This window comes from Protopterus annectens, chromosome 6.part0 (genome assembly GCF_019279795.1).
Source record: "Protopterus annectens isolate FY-2018-M chromosome 6.part0, PAN1.0, whole genome shotgun sequence".
In the NCBI taxonomy this organism is placed as follows: domain Eukaryota; kingdom Metazoa; phylum Chordata; order Ceratodontiformes; family Protopteridae; genus Protopterus; species Protopterus annectens.
The window spans coordinates 989,875,943-989,893,464 of record NC_056737.1 but is presented as its reverse complement, the minus strand read 5'-3'; the positions used below and the strand labels follow the sequence as shown (position 1 = coordinate 989,893,464).

Below are 17,522 nucleotides of genomic sequence, written 5' to 3'. Positions count from 1 at the left end.
TGTACCAGTTATTGAAGCAAATGGCCAGAGTGATTACTATAGCTGATACTTCATAGCAAGTGGCATATAGATCTAATTATTCACTGTAATGCCTGGCATTCAAGTTCAGCAGCCTTATGGATAGACGGAAGAAGCTCCTGTTCAGTCTAGATGTTTTGCAGTGTAAGCTGCAATACCACCTGCCTGAGGAAAGGTGGAAGTACATGCCATGGTCAGGATGAGTGGGATCATTGATTATCTTCCTAGTCCTTCCCACACAAGCAGTCTCATGCAGATCATCCATGGATGGGTGCAAGGAACCGATGAGTTTTTCGGCTGTCCTCACTACCCTCAGGAGAGCCTTGTGGTCAGATGCTTTGCAGTTACCATACCAAACTATGATGTTACTTGAGAGAATGCTGTCGATGGTCCCCCTGTCGAAGGCTTTGAGGATGGACTGAGACAAGTTTGCCTTCCTCATTTTCCACAGGAAGTGTTGTTGTGCCTTTTTCACCATGTGGCTAATATGAGTTGACCAGGATAGGCAATCTCAGATGTGCACTCCCTGGTAACCACCATGAGTACCAGTATGACTCAGTTATAGACCATGTGGATGTAAATGACCTGAGATGTACCTCCCTAGACTACATTAAGAGAAATTATGGGGTTTTCAGAATATGTGTCCCAGGCTAGTATGAGGCTACCATTGAGCAACATTTTACCTTCTCCAGGAATGATGTCACAATACGTACAAAAGATTATTGACTTTAATAATTGGCTTAGTTTCTGGTGTCATTCCAAGCGGGTGTAATATTTGTCAGCATGGAAGGAGATGGTCAACAGACCACATTGCTTCACCAGGGATGGTCTGTGCTTCTCCTCTAGGCTTTGAAATATTAGCTAAAACATTGTCTTCCTCCCATAGTGCCTTTTTAGGCAATGCCAAACTGAAAATATTTCTGACATAGCAAATCAAAACCAAGAAAATCTAAAGGTATTACTGCTCAGTGCTAGGAGTCTAAACAAAAAACTCCACTTCCTAGAAGCTCTCTTCACCCTAGAGAATACTGACATCTGTGCAGTCACTGAGACATGGTTTAAAGCTGGGTAGTGCACACCAACAGTACAAGGTTATAATGCCTTTCACACAATTAGAACAGTTACTACACATACAGGGACTAAAGGTGGAGGTGCCTCAATTTACATCAAAAATAAATATACCTCAAGTTCAAACAGGACAATACACTTGAGCTTCTCCACGTTCAAATCACCATTGGCAAAATCCAGTATCACTTCCTTGTAAACTGCAGGTCCCCCTCTATGACCTAGGAAACCCATGTTATGAACTTAAACTTATTGGAAACACTTAACATCCATCCTAATACCATATTCATAGGTGACTTTAATGACCCCATTATTAACTGGGAATCCTATACAACACCAAACTTACAGGTACAGAGATTCCTGGATTTTGGAAATACAGACTCCCTGGACCAGATTGTTAGTACGCCAATCAGGGGTGCAACCATAATGGAACTTGCCCTCACTAATATGGGAGAGTGCTGAACATCCACCAATGTAATGTCTTCACTGGTAAGGGTAGACCACAAAATGGTCTCCTTTGATGTAAAAATACAACCTGCACTCCAAGTTAACCCTGGAATATTCAGGAACTACTCTAAGGTTAACTTTCTGCTAATACCTGATAACCTGGCAAAAGTTCAACCCCCATAAACCCTGAGAACACTGTTGCCTACATAGAACTGTTCAGAGAAATCCTATACAAGCATGTTAATAACTGAATAAAGGCAGATGTATCCACCAGAAAGAAACACAGAACTAACTCAAAAAACAAGCCATCCTGGTGGAATCACAAAATCAATAGGCTGTAAAACAGGAGGAAGAAAATCATGGTAAAAATTAGGAAGTGCAGCACCCAGCAGGAAAAAGCAATCTCATCAAACTAAACAAGCAACTCAGTGAACAAATAAAGTCTACCAAAGCCAAATCTGAGGTAAATTTGGCCTTTCTGGCCAAGGACAACCACCAGACATTCTTTAGCTATGTCCGCAGCCTCACAGGTAATACACAATTGTCTGCAGAGTCATGTAAATGGAGCCACCTATACTAAGCCGGAAGATATAGCAAACCTACTGGCCAACAAATTCTACTCCAACTTTACCCCCCTCTTCTCCTCAACCTTCACTCAGGAAATACCATCAAATATAACTCCGACTGCTATATCTATGGAACAGGTCTTTAATGCTCTCTCTAAGTCCAAGAACACTGCATCAATGAACCCAGATAACATCCCAGGATGCCTTCTAAATAGCATGAAACATGACCTATTCAAGCCTTCTGGAAGTGCTGTTTAACTGTAGCCTCCAAACCGGCTTCATGCCCCAAGAATGGAGAACAAAAACAGTCACCCTCTGCACAAACGTGGGGCATCTGCACACCATGGAAACTAGATACTCATAAGTCTTACTAATCTCATATACAAAGGCATGGAAAGAATTATCATGGAAATCATCAGTAATGATAGAGTAGACCTCCAGATGCTAGACCAACCCAGTTTGGTTTCATCAAGACAAGTCATACCTATTCAAACTGGTGGACTTTGTTGAGAAGGTCACAAAAGCAATGGATGAGGGCAAAATGGTTCACATCACCAACCTTGACCTGGTCAAGGTATTTGACACGATAACCACTTGGGCATTGTTGACAAACTCATCAAGTTAGGTACAGACCCTTATGTCACCCATTGGATAGCCAAATGGCTCACAGACAGAACCCAGGAAGTTAAAATTCAGGAGTCTACCTCTACAAATAGGCCAGTCATAAGTGGAGTCCCTCAGTGATTGGCTCTGGGACTGCTTCTTTTTGGCATTTACTTCTCTGAAGTTAAGGCCAATGTCATTGGTCTCTGGCTGACTGAATTTGCAGATGATTGCAAATTAGGAGCTGTTCCTGAATCCCAGACTGACATAAATGTTCTCTAGGAAGGGCTGACACAGACATACAACTGGTGTCAGAGCCCTGGACTTAAATGAAATGCCAGGAAATGCACAATAGTATCCTTCGGGAAGTCATCCACTCCTGGTAACTATCACATTGGAAATACACTCCTTAGAGCTGACCCAGTAGTCAGGAACTTAGGGACACACATAGACAGTAATCTAGCCTTTGACTATCATGTGTCTAATGTAGAGAGGAAATAATTCTGTTATGCAACTTATAAACAAAGGTATGGCATTTACATCCAAGACAGTCATTGTTTCACTGTATTCAGCATTCATCAGACCTTTCATTGAGTACAGTGCCCCCTTTGGTATACCTAAGCAGGCATATCCAACAACTAGAAAATCCGCAGAGGTTCCTCACTAAAAGAATACAGGGGCATAAGTAACATGTCCTATGCAGACTGCCTCAAGGTCCTATCCCTGTATTTTATCTCTTACATGCTATTGAGGGGAGATCTATGCATGGCATGCAGGGCATTGTCAGACTCCACTCTGATGGACCTCCTGCATATCTATAAAACAAATGTCACAAGAATTACCCATTCTAAAGACTTAAACCTTGCTTGTGACATTAATAGGACTTGCTGGAGAGACAGGTATGGATCCTAGACACTACCCTGCCTCTGAAACAGGCTCCCAATCCATATGAAGCAGAGTTCCTCCCTAACCCAATTCAAGTGTTAATTAAATCTGGTTCTTGCTTTTAAGCGAATCTCCAGTTTTTTGTGCCGCCAATTTTTTGTTGCCAATTCAAGTGTAACTTGGACAATTGCATGGCGAACAGGAAATTCATCCCTGGTTTGGCACCTGTGTCTCTAACGGACACAGGCAGCCTGTTAAATTTCATCTCCCAGCTCCCTGCTTGCAAATATTTCATCTCCCAAGCCCCTGCTTACACTTGTCAATGGTACCATAACTTGTCAGAGATTTGGAACATATAGCTAGGCTTAAAAAGGCACTTACTATCATTAGCCTAGTAAGGACCTATGAACCTATGAACTGGGAACATATGATTTGGGAATTTAATGAGTTGACAGATTTTAAAAATTCCCTACAGAAAAATCTGTGAGGAATACTGGGTGAGCAAATGAGTGTAACTAAGGAATTTACTTTTCTGAGATGGGATACAGGATCTGAACTGCCTAGACACAGTAAGACCTTTTAAAGTTTAATTCTGGTGTCTGCCAAAAAAATAGTTACTAGACAATGGAAGTCAAAATCTAAACCAACTACTCTTGAAGTAGTGAATATTATAACAGAGATAAAAGAACAGGACGTGGGAACTTTAGGAAAGGGTAGAAATAAATTACATAAAAATTGAAATTGTGGGGACAATACAAAGGTTCGTAGGTTCATAGGTGCATACTAGGCTAATGGCTCTGGGACCTTTACAAGCCTAGCCATAGGATTACCCTGGCATCATGCCATCCAACCATAGTTCCAAGTGCCTCTGTCAAGTAGACCCACTGGAGTTATCCCTGGGGTGAATTTTCTATTTCCCATCCACTCATTGAGATTTCTCTTGAAGAGGGTCAGCAAGATGCTCTACTCGACATGTATGGGAAGTCTATTCCACAGCATGGGCAGTCTCTGGGTTATAAACCTGTCCCTCTAGTATGTTCTGTTGATTGTGGTAATAAGGTTGAGGTTTCTGGACTGTGTGGTGCAGGGGGATTGGGATTTCTATAGCTGTAGCATTTCTAACAGAGCTGGGTCAGACATGGCTTTGTAAGTCAAGCAGAGATTGCCTCTAAGTGGGTGATATGAGACAGAGAACAGTTGGGAGTTTTTTTTAAGTCTGTCCATATAGGACAAGTGTTTAAGGCCTAGGATCCTCTTTCTGAGGTACTTTTCCAGCCTCTACAGTTGTTGCAGATGTCTAGAGAGGTACATGCCAAATGGGGCATTGTACTCAATGATTGGCCTAATGAGGGAAGAGTAGAGGGAGACAATGGCCTCTTTCTTCCTGGATGCAAAACCCTTAGTAATGAGATGTGTCACATAGAAGGACTTTCTGACCACAGTGGCAATGTGGTGATCAAAAGAGAGGTTGCTGTCAACCTGTGTTCCCAGATCTCTTATAATGCCTTCTGTGTTCAGTGGACTACCATCGATGTGGTAATTCATGAGAACTGGGTGTTTCCCAAAGGGGATGACGACACATTTTTTGGCATTGAGCTTAAGGCCATGGTTCTGACACCAGTCTTTCTCAGTGAGGCCATTCTGTAGAATGTCAACATCACTTGGGGAGTTAATAATAGCTCCCAACTTGCAATTGTCTGTGAACTTTGCCAGCCAGAGTCCCTTCATGCTGACCTGAACTTCAGAGAAGTAGATACCATACAGGAGAGGAACCAGGACCAAACCCTGTGGGACTCCACTCATGACTTGGAGTCAGCTACTTTTACACTGTGGGTTCTATCTGTGAGCCAGTTTGCAACCCATCTAGTGACACAGGGGTTGATGCCTAGCTTAGTGAGTTTTTTTATGACTCATAAGTCTTACTAATCCTACTTATATGACTCCTGAGTGGGGAACGGTATCAAAGGCCTTGGCCAGATGAAGGTAGGTTTTATGAACCACCTTGCCTTCATCCACAGCTCTGGTGACTGACTCAAAGAAGTCAACCAAGTTGAGCAGACATAGAAGAACCTTACACAAAACCAAACTATGTGGGATCCAGAGTTTGGAGATTCCCTATATCCTTGTTTATTAGGTCTATGATGAAGCGTTCCATAGCTTTGCATATCAGACTTGTCAGGCTAATGGGGTAACAGTTCCCAGGGTCTGTAGTCACTCCTCCTTTGTGGAGAGGGATGACTGTAACAGTGCACCATTTGGTAGGTACAAAGCCTGAGATGAGGCTGTGACAGAACAGGGCACACAGATGAGGTGCCAGTTCACTCTGTGGTTCATGTAGAACACAACCAGGGATATTGTCAGGTCCCATAGAAGCTGTATTCTTGGCCTTGGACAGTTCTGTTTTAACCTGCGCAGCAGTAATACTGGGTGCCTGGCAATCTACTGGTATTGTGATTGGTCCTTTGAGAGGGGAGAGGGGTAAAGTTGTCACTGAATCTGTCAGCCAGTATATTGGCTCAGTATAGGAGGTACCATTGTGCAGTAGCTCAGAGCAAATCTGGGTATTGCTGTGGAGATTCTTTACATAACTATAGAAGGCCTTGTGGTTGTCTTTACTATCTGCTGCAATTCTGTTTTCATAGCTAGCTTTAGAGGATTTGATGAGGGATCTCAACTTTTTGGTGAGGTTGATAAGGGAGTTTTTCCAGTCTTGGGACTTCAACTTATTCTGCATCAGTTTCATCCTTCTGCTGTAGAGTTTGTTTATAGCAAGGGACCATCAGATTGGCTTCCTTTTTTGGAGGAAAATGTCTTGGTTCTATTGGGTATGGCGGGATCCATGCATTTGTGTACGTATTTGTACAGTGCATTGGTGTATGATTAAATGGTCATGCAACTATTCTCCATTTGCATGGGTGCTGTGAAGTTAGCCACCTCTGCTTTTGGGAACCCAAAGTTAGCTTTGGAGAAGTTTTTCATGGTGGTCACCTTTGCAGGGGTGGGGGTGGGGGGGTGGTGGATGTGGATTTCCAAGGTGATTAGTTTGTGGTTGGATCTAACCACAGAGGAGTTGATTTTTGGTGTAGAGCAACCGTCACCCATGTTAGTACTGACCAGGTCAAGGATGTTGCTACCTCTAGTGGGGGTAAGAACGAGCTGCTCCAGGGCATTGGAATTAATGAATTCTAGGAAATGTTGGGCAAGTGTATTGGTACATGAGTAGCTTCCCAGTTAATGGAGGGGTAGCTGAAGTCACCCAGTATGAGAGCATTAAGTTGGACCCTAATATTCTCCAGGGTGCTTAGGAACATGGAGTGTGTGCCTTGGGACATGGTTGGGGACCTATAACAGGCTACAACCTGAATCGCTGTCTTACCCAATGTTAGCTGCACCTGAAGTATTTCTAATGCGTTATGTTGGGCTACCAGTCTGGAGGTGTGCAAATCCTTTATGAATATGGAAACACCACTGCCTTTGGAGCTTCGGTTCAAGTTCTGGGGCCAAAAGGTGTGGAATGAGTTATAGCCTGGTAGTGTAGGGGTGCTTTCTGCTGCCTTGAACCAGGTCTCTGTTACAGCACAAATGTCAGTGTTCTCCATTTTAAGAAGTGCTTTGAGAGAGTGCAATTTGAGATTTAGACTTCTAGCATTGGCATTTTGAGATTTAGACTTCTTGAAATGTTTTCAAGGAGGAATGAGGTTTAAGAGAAGGCAGGAATTGAATAATTTATAGAATGTCCCTTAGAATACATAAGATAAACAACACTATATGTGATGTATAATGTTTGTAAATTTGAACTTGTTAATATGGCTTGATTAGTTTTATATAAAAATACGTTTGCCTATGTCACAAGTGATAACTCAATAAAGGTGTTAAAAAATCAATGTTTCAGGCCAGGAACATGTAGGCAAAGAACTGAGTGAGGGTTGCAATATTTTCAGAAGTGGAAAGTCAGATATTTTAACTACCTTATGACTTTTAACAGTGTATAACTTTGAAGAGAACAGCCCACAGTACCAACCAATAAAAAGTTCCATTTTCATTAAACTAAAGGTTATAACCAAAGACAAAGCTGTTTTTTTAATGGGAAAAAGTCATAACATTCTGCAATACAAGCTGTCTTACACACCAGGAAATGTTTGCGTCATAGAATTTGGCACTTTAGGCCAGAACACTCATATATTTTCTTACACATACCCCTCCTAAAGCAGTCTGTTTGCACTGCTGAATATTCTGTACTTTTTAAAGTTTTTTCTTGTATATAGAATGACTACAATTACAACAGAGTCATAGTAATAACCAGAAATTATACTGAACAATAATCGGTATAATACTTACAATTTCAGTTTCTGAAAATGTATTTTAATTTTTAGTATCTGTACATCAGTGCCCCTGCCTTACAACTGAATGCTGTAGACTTTTTATTGTTTCTATTATTTTAATTGTAGCACAGTATTTAAAGAACAGTATCACAGGATCATAGTAAGTTACTAGGCTACTGGCCCAGAGGCCGTTATATGCCTAGCCAATAAATTAGCCCATCTTCCTACAAGTCAGCAGCCAATGTCACTGTCCAGGTGGAATCCCAGGGCTGTATTTTCTATTTCCCATCCAGCCATCCAGGTTCCTCTTAAAGAGGGATAATAAAGTGCTCTGCTTGACTTGGAGAAGGAGTCTCTGGGAGGCAAATCTGTCCTGCCAGCAAGTCCTATTGATGTCGCAGACCAAGCTGAGATTTTGCATGCTGGTCATGCAAGTGGAGTTTGGCTTGTGGATATGCAGCAATTTCATCAAGGTGGGGTAAGAGATTGCTCTGTATGCCAGACATAGATCACCTCTGAGGAGTCTGTATGAGATGAAATAGAGGGACAGGTCTTTCAGCCTATCCATGTAGGACAGATTTTTGAAGCCCTGGATTCTCCTGGTCAGGAACCTCTGAGGTCTGTCCAGCTGTGGTATGTGCTTTGTGAGGTACATGCCAAAAGGGGTGTTATACTCAATGATGGGCCTGAGAAGGGAGGAATACAGGGAAGTTATGACTTCCTTGTTCTTGGAAGAAATACCCTTACTAATGAGGTGAGCTATGTAGAAAGTTCTCTGTAAAATGGTGGCAGCATGGTGGTCAAAAGTTAGACTGCTGTCAACCTAGGTGCCCAGGTCCCTCACAACTGCTTGTAGGCTTAGGACATTGTTATTAATGTGATAACTTCTGGAGATATCACTTTTCACAAAGGGGATGATGATGCAGTTTTTTGGCATTCAGTCTGAGTCCATGTTTCTAGCACCAGTCATTTGTCTGGGTGAGACCCTCTTGTATTATATCTACATCACTAGGAGAGTTGATGAACATGCCCAGCTTGCAGTTGTCTGCAAACCTGGTCAGCCATAGACCTCTGGTTTTAGCTTGCACCTCAAAAATGTATATCCCAAACAGCAGGAGCCTCCAAGACCGATCCCTGGGGTACATTGCTAATTATGGGTCTACTACTTGAGGTAGCTTCCCCTATTTTGACTGAGTGAGTTATATCAGTGAGCCAGTTAGCTACCCATCTGGTCACACAGATTTATGCCACCCTGGGATAGTTTATTATGCCCGAGTGGGGAATAGTGTCAAAGACCTTGGCCAGGTCAAGGTAGGCAGTGTGCACTATCTTCCCCTCATCCATGGCTTTGGTGACTGACTCAAAGAATTCTGCCAGATTTAACAGGCATGATCTCCCCTTGACAAAACCAAACTGTGTGAAATCAAGCGTTTGGAGGTTGCCAATGTCCTTGTTAATGTGGTCCATGATAATCCATTCCATGGCCTTGCAAATCAGGCTAATTAGGCTGATGGGTCTATAATTCCCTAGATCAGTGGATGCTCCATCTTTGTGCAGAGGGATGACAGTGGCCATCCTCCACTCAGCTGGGATGAAACCAGTACTCAGGCTTAGGATGAATAGGGTGCTTAATGGTGATGTTTAGAAAGATGAAAACATGTTTTGCTTCCAATAAAAATGCCAGTAAATGATCCAGTTTTTCATATAAATATATCTCTCACAACCCATTTGCCAGCAGGTCACACAGAATCAATAATTGTATTTGCTTTGCTGTATATACAATCAATAATGGCATTATTTAGCTGCTGTGTCATGTAGCCTAGGTCCCAGATATGGCATAATTATTTCTATGTAGGCTAGAAGAATGCAATCCAAATATATTGCTTATTTGGTATACAGAAATCAATAACTGCACCTGCTCAGTTGGCATAATACTTTGAGTTCTGTAGTCCCCATCTCACAAAGAAGGCAGCCCTAAATGACTGCACTTCCTGATTCAGACACAGACATGAGTGTGCATGGTCTACAAAACATCACTTTAGAAAAATAATTTGTATCAGCATGTGTACCTTGGCAGCTGATTCCACCAGCAGCATTGGAGTAGCCTTCAGCACAGAGACAGAAGTAGGAACCATAGTTATTCAAACATTCACCGTTAGGGCCACATACGTCCATGGACAAGCATTCATTCACATCTGGAGAGCGGAAGAAATGCATATGTTACAAAAATGATTCTACATGAACTTAAGAAGCACAAAACTAAAGCTGCAATTGTTTACATCATCCACACCAAGTCTGAAAATGATAACTGCAACTTAAACCAGGAAGGCACAGTTACTTTGGGTTATGCATCAGAGCATTACGGTAGATTTATTGAAAAGTATGCATCAAAACACAGTGATTCATTATTTTGGTGTACACTTTGAAATACTGAAAAGTAATAGTGTGATATAGCTAAAGGCAACAGTCTGTTATGTTTGGAATACACTTGGATGTGGTATGACATGCTAGTAACAACATTTGACATAAAAACACGATATCAACAAATGTTAAATAAAATAAAAATAAAATAAATAAATTTAACCATGGTACATTATAGCACTGCATCACACTTCTGAAAGGCACAAGTAAGTCTCAGGAATGGCATAATTATTCCTAGGTAGTTTACAAAAAATGTGAAGCAAACACCAGAATAACACCCACTGTATTAAACTATGTAGAGCAGACACAGAGATACATTCATATTGTCCTTGACATTTACATTACACGTGGAATTCCTATAGCAGCAATATAATAACACGTGGACTTCCATACAGCAGCAACATAATAACACATGGAATTCCTATAGCAGCAACATAATAACACATGGAATTCCATACAGCAGCAACATAATAACACGTGGAATTCCATACAGCAGCAACATAATAATACGTGGAATTCCTATAGCAGCAACATAACACATGGAATTCCATAGAGCAGCAACATAATAACACATGTGGAATTCCATACAGCAGCAACATAATAACACATGTGGAATTCCATACAGCAGCAACATAATAACACGTGAAATTCCATACAGCAGCAACATAATAATACGTAGAATTCCTATATCAGCAACATAATAACACCTGGAATTCCTATATCAGCAACATAATAACACATGTGGAATTCCATACAGCAGCAACATAATAACATATGTAGAATTCCTATATCAGCAACATAATAACACGTGGAATTCCTATATCAGCAACATAATAACACATGTGGAATTCTTATAGCAGCAACATAATAACACATGTGGAATTCCATACAGCAGCAACATAATAACATGTGGAATTCCTATAGCAGCAACACAGTAACACGTGGAATTCCATACAGCAGAAACATAATAACACATGAAATTCCATACAGCAGCAACATAATCACACATGTCGAATTCCATACAGCAGCAAGGGATCCTGATGGAGAGATGAAAGGTCAGCAAGCAAAGGAGCATAGTAGTGCTGAAATTGAATTCATGTTCAGGTCTTGGTGAGTACCTTCATGGGGTGGACCCTGTTTTTCACAAAATCTCACCAAGGCGACAATGATATATAGACTGTGTTTATATAGCATACATCATGGACAGAAGTAAATCAAAAATTAAAAAAGATAGCTGGGTGCACAGGACCTAGGATAAAAAAGTGCCCAATCCTGGTAGGCGCACTGGCGCCAGGACTGGAAAAAATGACAGTGTAGAATCCTCAAAATACAGAAACAGTCCTACAATGGGGCCAGGCCAGGCTCGGGGGAGGATGGCCCCCCTGTTGTAGAAGGAAGTAGTAGTCCACAAAAATGACAAAAATTGATTGGTCAAAGAAGAGGCATAAAGACAACACAGTGGATTATTGAGGATAAGAAAGAAATTATGTATTATTACTATTATGAAAACAGCCCAGAATTTCCAGACACAAGATATACAAAACAATTAAGAGAGAAATTAGAGGAAAGAAAAATACTTCTGCAGGTAAAACTGTCACAAGCATCAAATAAAAATTTGGTTTCATTAATGCAACACATTTTTGAAAAATAGTATATAGATCAAGAAACTTTGATCTCTTTGGAAAAAGAAGCCTCTGAGGAAGTGAGAAAATATAAACAATGAAACCTAGAGATATTTGCAAAATATAAAAAAGAAACATGGACATGGGAAAGAAAGAGAGATTTGATATGGTGCAATATTTATGCAAAGGAGAAAGCCAAGTTAACTAATATACAGAAAGCAGTTTCAAAGATATTCGAAGAAAAATATAGGCAAAGGAATCCAGATATGGAAAACTTTACAATACAAAAAATAAGAAAACTAAGAGGAAAAGTAGAAAAAGAGATTAGTAATGGAGAAGTCAAAGAAATAGCAACTGAGGTAATGGAACAGCTGCACAGAGAAGGATTCAGTGTAGAAAATCAAATGCAGAAAGCACCACAACAGGATAGAGCAATGGATATTCAAATTAAGGGGAAACCAGTGAAATACGAAACAACAGGTCAGGTGCCGTATCAAGATATTTTGGAGCCTTCCACAGAAAACCAGTATAAAAGTTCACTTGAAGCTAGACAAGATGGAAAGGAACAGGAAACTCTGATGCAGTCAATGTTGAGGAGTGATAGGTCAGTGAGTTCCCATATGACAGAGCAACAGATGACACAGGAAGAAATTGAAGAGAATGTGCCACAGGATGACGCTGTAGAACTTTCTATAGTATGCCTGCAGGAAACAGAAAACAAGGGATGTACCCTCAGTATGGAAGAAAAGGAGTTAAGAGAAGAGTTGCTTGATTTAATAGACAAAGACAGATATATCAATATCAATGAGAGAAACAGACTACAGAAGGTTAATAAAACCCCAAAAGTCAGAAGCTTGATAAAACAAACAAACACAGTAATTAGGACTGCCCATAGAGATCCATGCGATATAACAAAAGTAAACAGAATATATTACTGTGCAGCTAAATTAATAACTGACAAAATTCTGCACAGCAACACAGGTTAGCGAGGGAAAAGGGTGGGGGGCAAAAGCGAATACCATCATGGAAATATTGAACAGAGAAAACTATGAAGCAGCTAAGACAAGAAGTGTCATTGTTAGAAGATTACAGAAGAGGGAACAGATCAACAAAAATATTAAGAAAGACAAATGTGATAAAAGCAATACGCAGTATTAGAACAGACCAGGATCTATTATGCACTACTGGGGATAACAAACTAAAAATATCAAAACAAGCAGAAAGACTCAGAAGATACGAAGATAAATATAAAGGAAAAGTACAAAATAAGCAATTTACTGATGAGCCAAAAAAGTTTTACAGAGAATTGGGAAACAAGGCAAAAGGAATTGATATGATAGACCACCGAAAAAAGAGGAAGTAGATACATTTTGGAGAAGTATTTATGAAGCTCCTGTGGAACATAAAGATGCTAAATGGATAGAAGAAGTAAAAGAAAGAATAAGAAGTTTAAAGGTACAAGATATGAAATGGGTGAAGTAATAGCCAGAGAGATTGAAACAAAGTTGAAAAAAGCCTCTAACTGGAAAACCCCAGGCCCAGATGCAGTACCTAATGTTTGGCTTAAAGTATTAACTTCTTTACACGAGTATCTAGCCATGAGTAAGAAGTATTTATATGCACACCCCAAACAGACACCGCAGTGGTCAACAACAGGAAAAACAATGCTCTTACTTGAGAATGAACCTGCAGGCTACCCTAAAAATTATAGACCAATAACTTGTCTTCCAACAACATATAAAGTATACACGGGGATTGACACCGACAGAGTTTATAGTCATTTAGAAGAAAACTCAATTATGGAAGTAGAACAAAAGGGCAATAAAAGAAAGGCATATCTAACACAGGACCATTTGTTGTTAAACAAAGTTATAGTGGAGAACCGTAAGAAGGGGAAGAATCAAAGTATGGCATGGATTAACTACAAAAAAAGCATTTGATAGTATCCCACATTCACAGATAAAAGAGTGCTTAAAAATGTATAAGGTACATCCTACACTGATTGACTACATTACAGTAACTATGAAACAGTGGCAGACCACTTTACAATTAAGCCATGATAAAGGACAGATTATTATCCCAGGGATAAAAATCCAAAGGGGGATAGTCCAGGGGGACTCCTTGTCACCGTTGCTATTTTGCCTTGCCATTAATACATTAAGCTGTTTACTTAACAGCTTAGGCAATGGCTATAATTTGGCTTCTAGAAAACAATAGTCAAGTGACTCATCTTCTCTTTGTCGATGATTTAAAACTGTATAGCTCATCAGATGAGGAACTGAAAGCACAGCTGCAGGATGTCAAAACTTTCGGATGATATTGGAATGTCATTTGGCCTTGATAAATGTGCAAAAGCAACCTTTAAAAAAGGAAAACTGCAGCACCAGGAAAATATCAGTTTGGGACAAGAATGTGATATAAAAGAGCTTGAGCAAGAGGGAGTGTATAAATACTTGGGAATTGATGAAGGATCAGCAATAAAACATGAACAAACGCGAATAAAACTCAGTAAGGAGTACTTCAGGAGACTCAAATTAATCCTGAAAACAGCATTAACATCTAGGAACAAGATCCAAGCTATAAATCAATTTGCTCTTCCTGTCTTAACTTATAGTTTTGGAGTGATTGACTGGCCCCAAAAAGTGTTGGATAGATTGGATATCAAAGCAAGAAGGATGCTTCATGCTCACCAAATGATTTATAAAAATCAGTGTTTACCAAGATTATATATTCCCCATTCTGAAGGAGGTATAGGCCTCCTTGAAATTGATTACATGTATAGATCTGCAATAGTGGGACTCCACACATATCTACTGACCTGACAAGATCCAAATGTGGTGAAAGTTTAGAAACATGAGGAGAATAAATCTAAGATAAAATCTCTGCTTAATTTAACAGAAGTATATCGATGTCAAGCAGGAATGGAAATCAAACCAGAAGTGGATAAAAACCAGGTAGCAACTGAATGTGCTAAAAAACAAAAGAAAGAATATAAGGTGAAAGACCAGGTGAGAAGGCAAGAAATGTGGAAAAAACATATAGTTGCACGTATAGAAAACTTCTGGAAGAGCCTCATATTGATCAAGAACGAACGCAGGAATGGTTAAGGAGAGGTGAATTTACATCAAGAAATGAAAGGTTAATATTGGCAGCCCAAGACAGTGGGTTATGTACACATTGGTTTACAAAGTCCATTAAACATGTGGGAGAAACAGACAAATGTAGGTTTTGTGGAGCCAAATTGGAAACAGTCACACACCTTATTGCTGGTTGCGACTCTCTAATGGCAGAGGGACTGTATACTGAAAGGCATAATAACATGGTGAGATTGTTACACTGGAGATTGTGCAAACATTATGGTATCGAAGTGGCTAAAAACACTGGAAACATCAGCCACAGAGAATCATAGAAAATGATGAAGTTTACATCACATGGGATCACCCATTACCAACAGTCCAAAAGATAGATGCTAGAAAACTGGATATAGTGGTCCAAGAAAAGAAGACAAAAGTAGCATTGATCATTGAAATCACCACACCTAGTGACTACAGTGTCTTGCATACAGACAGACACAAAGTCATAAAATGCCTCGATCTGCAGGCAGAAACAAGAGCCATGTGGAAGAAAGATACCCAGACAGTTCCAATAGTAGTAGGAGCAACTGGTCTTATAAAAAAGAATTTAAAATCGTATTTAGATATGTTACCAATTCATGTAACACCATACGAATTGCAGAAGGAGTCATTACTGAGCACATTATGGGTGCTGCGAAGAGCACTTTTGGCTAACATCAAGAGTGAAACAATACTAATTTCATGAACTTTAATCTTACTTTGACTTAGGAATGGGGTCCATTCCTGTCATGGCATTAGAAACCCAAAAGACTTGGAGAAATTAAAAACAGCAACATAATAACACATGTGGAATTCCTATAGCAGCAACATAATAAAAGAAGTGGAATTCCTATATCAGCAACATAATAACACATGTGGAATTCCTTATATTAGCAAGTATAGAATCTCCTGGAACAACCTCAGGTTGATCAGGATTTGAAGCAGGAATGCTTAAGGAGAGGTGAGTTGAAACCAAAGGATGAAAGGTTAATAATGGCAGTCCAGGATAGCAAACTATGTACAGGTTTACAAAGTCCATTGAACATGTAGGAGGAACTCACAAATGTAGGCTCTATAAAAAAAAGAATTGGAAACAGTGACACAGCTTGTACCAGGTATAACACACTCATAGCAGATGGCATGTACATTGAAAGGGACAATAATGTGGCAAGGTTGCTGCACTGGGGAGTGCATGACACTGCAATATTGAAGTAGTTGAGAAGTATTGAAAACATGAACCCAAAAGCATTATAAAGAATGATGAAGTGTACATCCCATGAAAACTGCTGCTTCTGTGTGCTGCATTTGGAATTCGGGAAATGTCGGGAAAGTGCGAGGTATTGAAGTTGTACCAGAGTTAATTATAAACATATTTTGGTGTTTTTGTTCTTTCTCACAAAGACCTATGCAGGCCTTGTAAAGGAGCTCACTGTAAATGCAGCTTGTACCCTTAGAAACATCAGCCGCAACCCTAAACCGTAGCTCACAGGATGCTAACTGACCAGCACAGGTAGTGGAAACATCTGATTGGCTTCTGCATGCATAAGGCATGCAAAGACATCGCTTAATGTGTTTGATCAAGTGATCATTACCGCCTATATGAAGTCATTATAATGATCATACAATTCAGGCTGCAGAAACACTGCAAGCAAACCAGCAGAGAAGAACAGGCCAGATTCAGACCAAACAGAGGATGCTGCAATCAAACCTTCACCATCCGTCAGCTAATGAAGGAAGAATCTGGTGTGGACAACATATCATTATCATCTTTATTGATTTCAAGTCCGCATTTCACTGAATCCACTGGTTTGTCCTGAGGAAAACGTTGGAGACTAAGCATGTGCCTAAAGAAAATTATCAGATTCCTTCAAATGTGATACAATGGTTCATCCAGCCAGGTGTGCATTTGGAATGAACTGACTGAAGGGCGTACCACTGAGACTGTCTGTCAAGGGGATATGGTCTCTCTAGGGTTGGGAGCTTGGCCTAATGGTTAAGGTGTTTGCCTTACAAACACAAAGTGCAGGGTTTGAGTCTCACAAGGGATAATTGGCTAGGCTTAAAATGCCTCACAAGGGCAGTTAGCCTAGTACTAATCTATGAATCTATGAATCTACTGCTGTTCAACATAGTGGTGGACACCATCATGAGGACATTATTTCAGAGCAAGAGTGGAGTACAGTAGGATGAAGCCCATTCTATAACTGACCTTGTTCATTAATGACAGTGATGCTGATGCCACAGATATCCTCTATGACACTGCCCGCATCTCCCAATCATATGGTCTATGTATAAATGCAGGCAAGAACAAAGTGATGGCAACTAATAGATTACAAGCCACTGTCCACCTCAGGGGAGTTCAGATCAAACAAATGCCAGACTTCAAGTATCTGGGTTCACTGGTCCAGGAGAAGAAGGTGGCATCAACAGCCGAAGTCCATAGCAGAATTGGACAAATCA

At 40.3% G+C, this 17,522-nt stretch overlaps 1 protein-coding gene across 1 annotated transcript in view; it reads right to left on the bottom strand.

Annotated features, from left to right (window-relative positions):
• Positions 1 to 17,522, bottom strand: part of LTBP2 (latent transforming growth factor beta binding protein 2) — a 3,457,946-nt gene that overhangs the window by 453,325 nt on the left and 2,987,099 nt on the right. Inside the window, exon 25 of the mRNA XM_044074624.1 lies at positions 9,976 to 10,101. Coding sequence (XP_043930559.1) covers positions 9,976 to 10,101 — 126 coding nt within the window. The remainder of the gene's footprint in view (positions 1 to 9,975; positions 10,102 to 17,522) is intronic.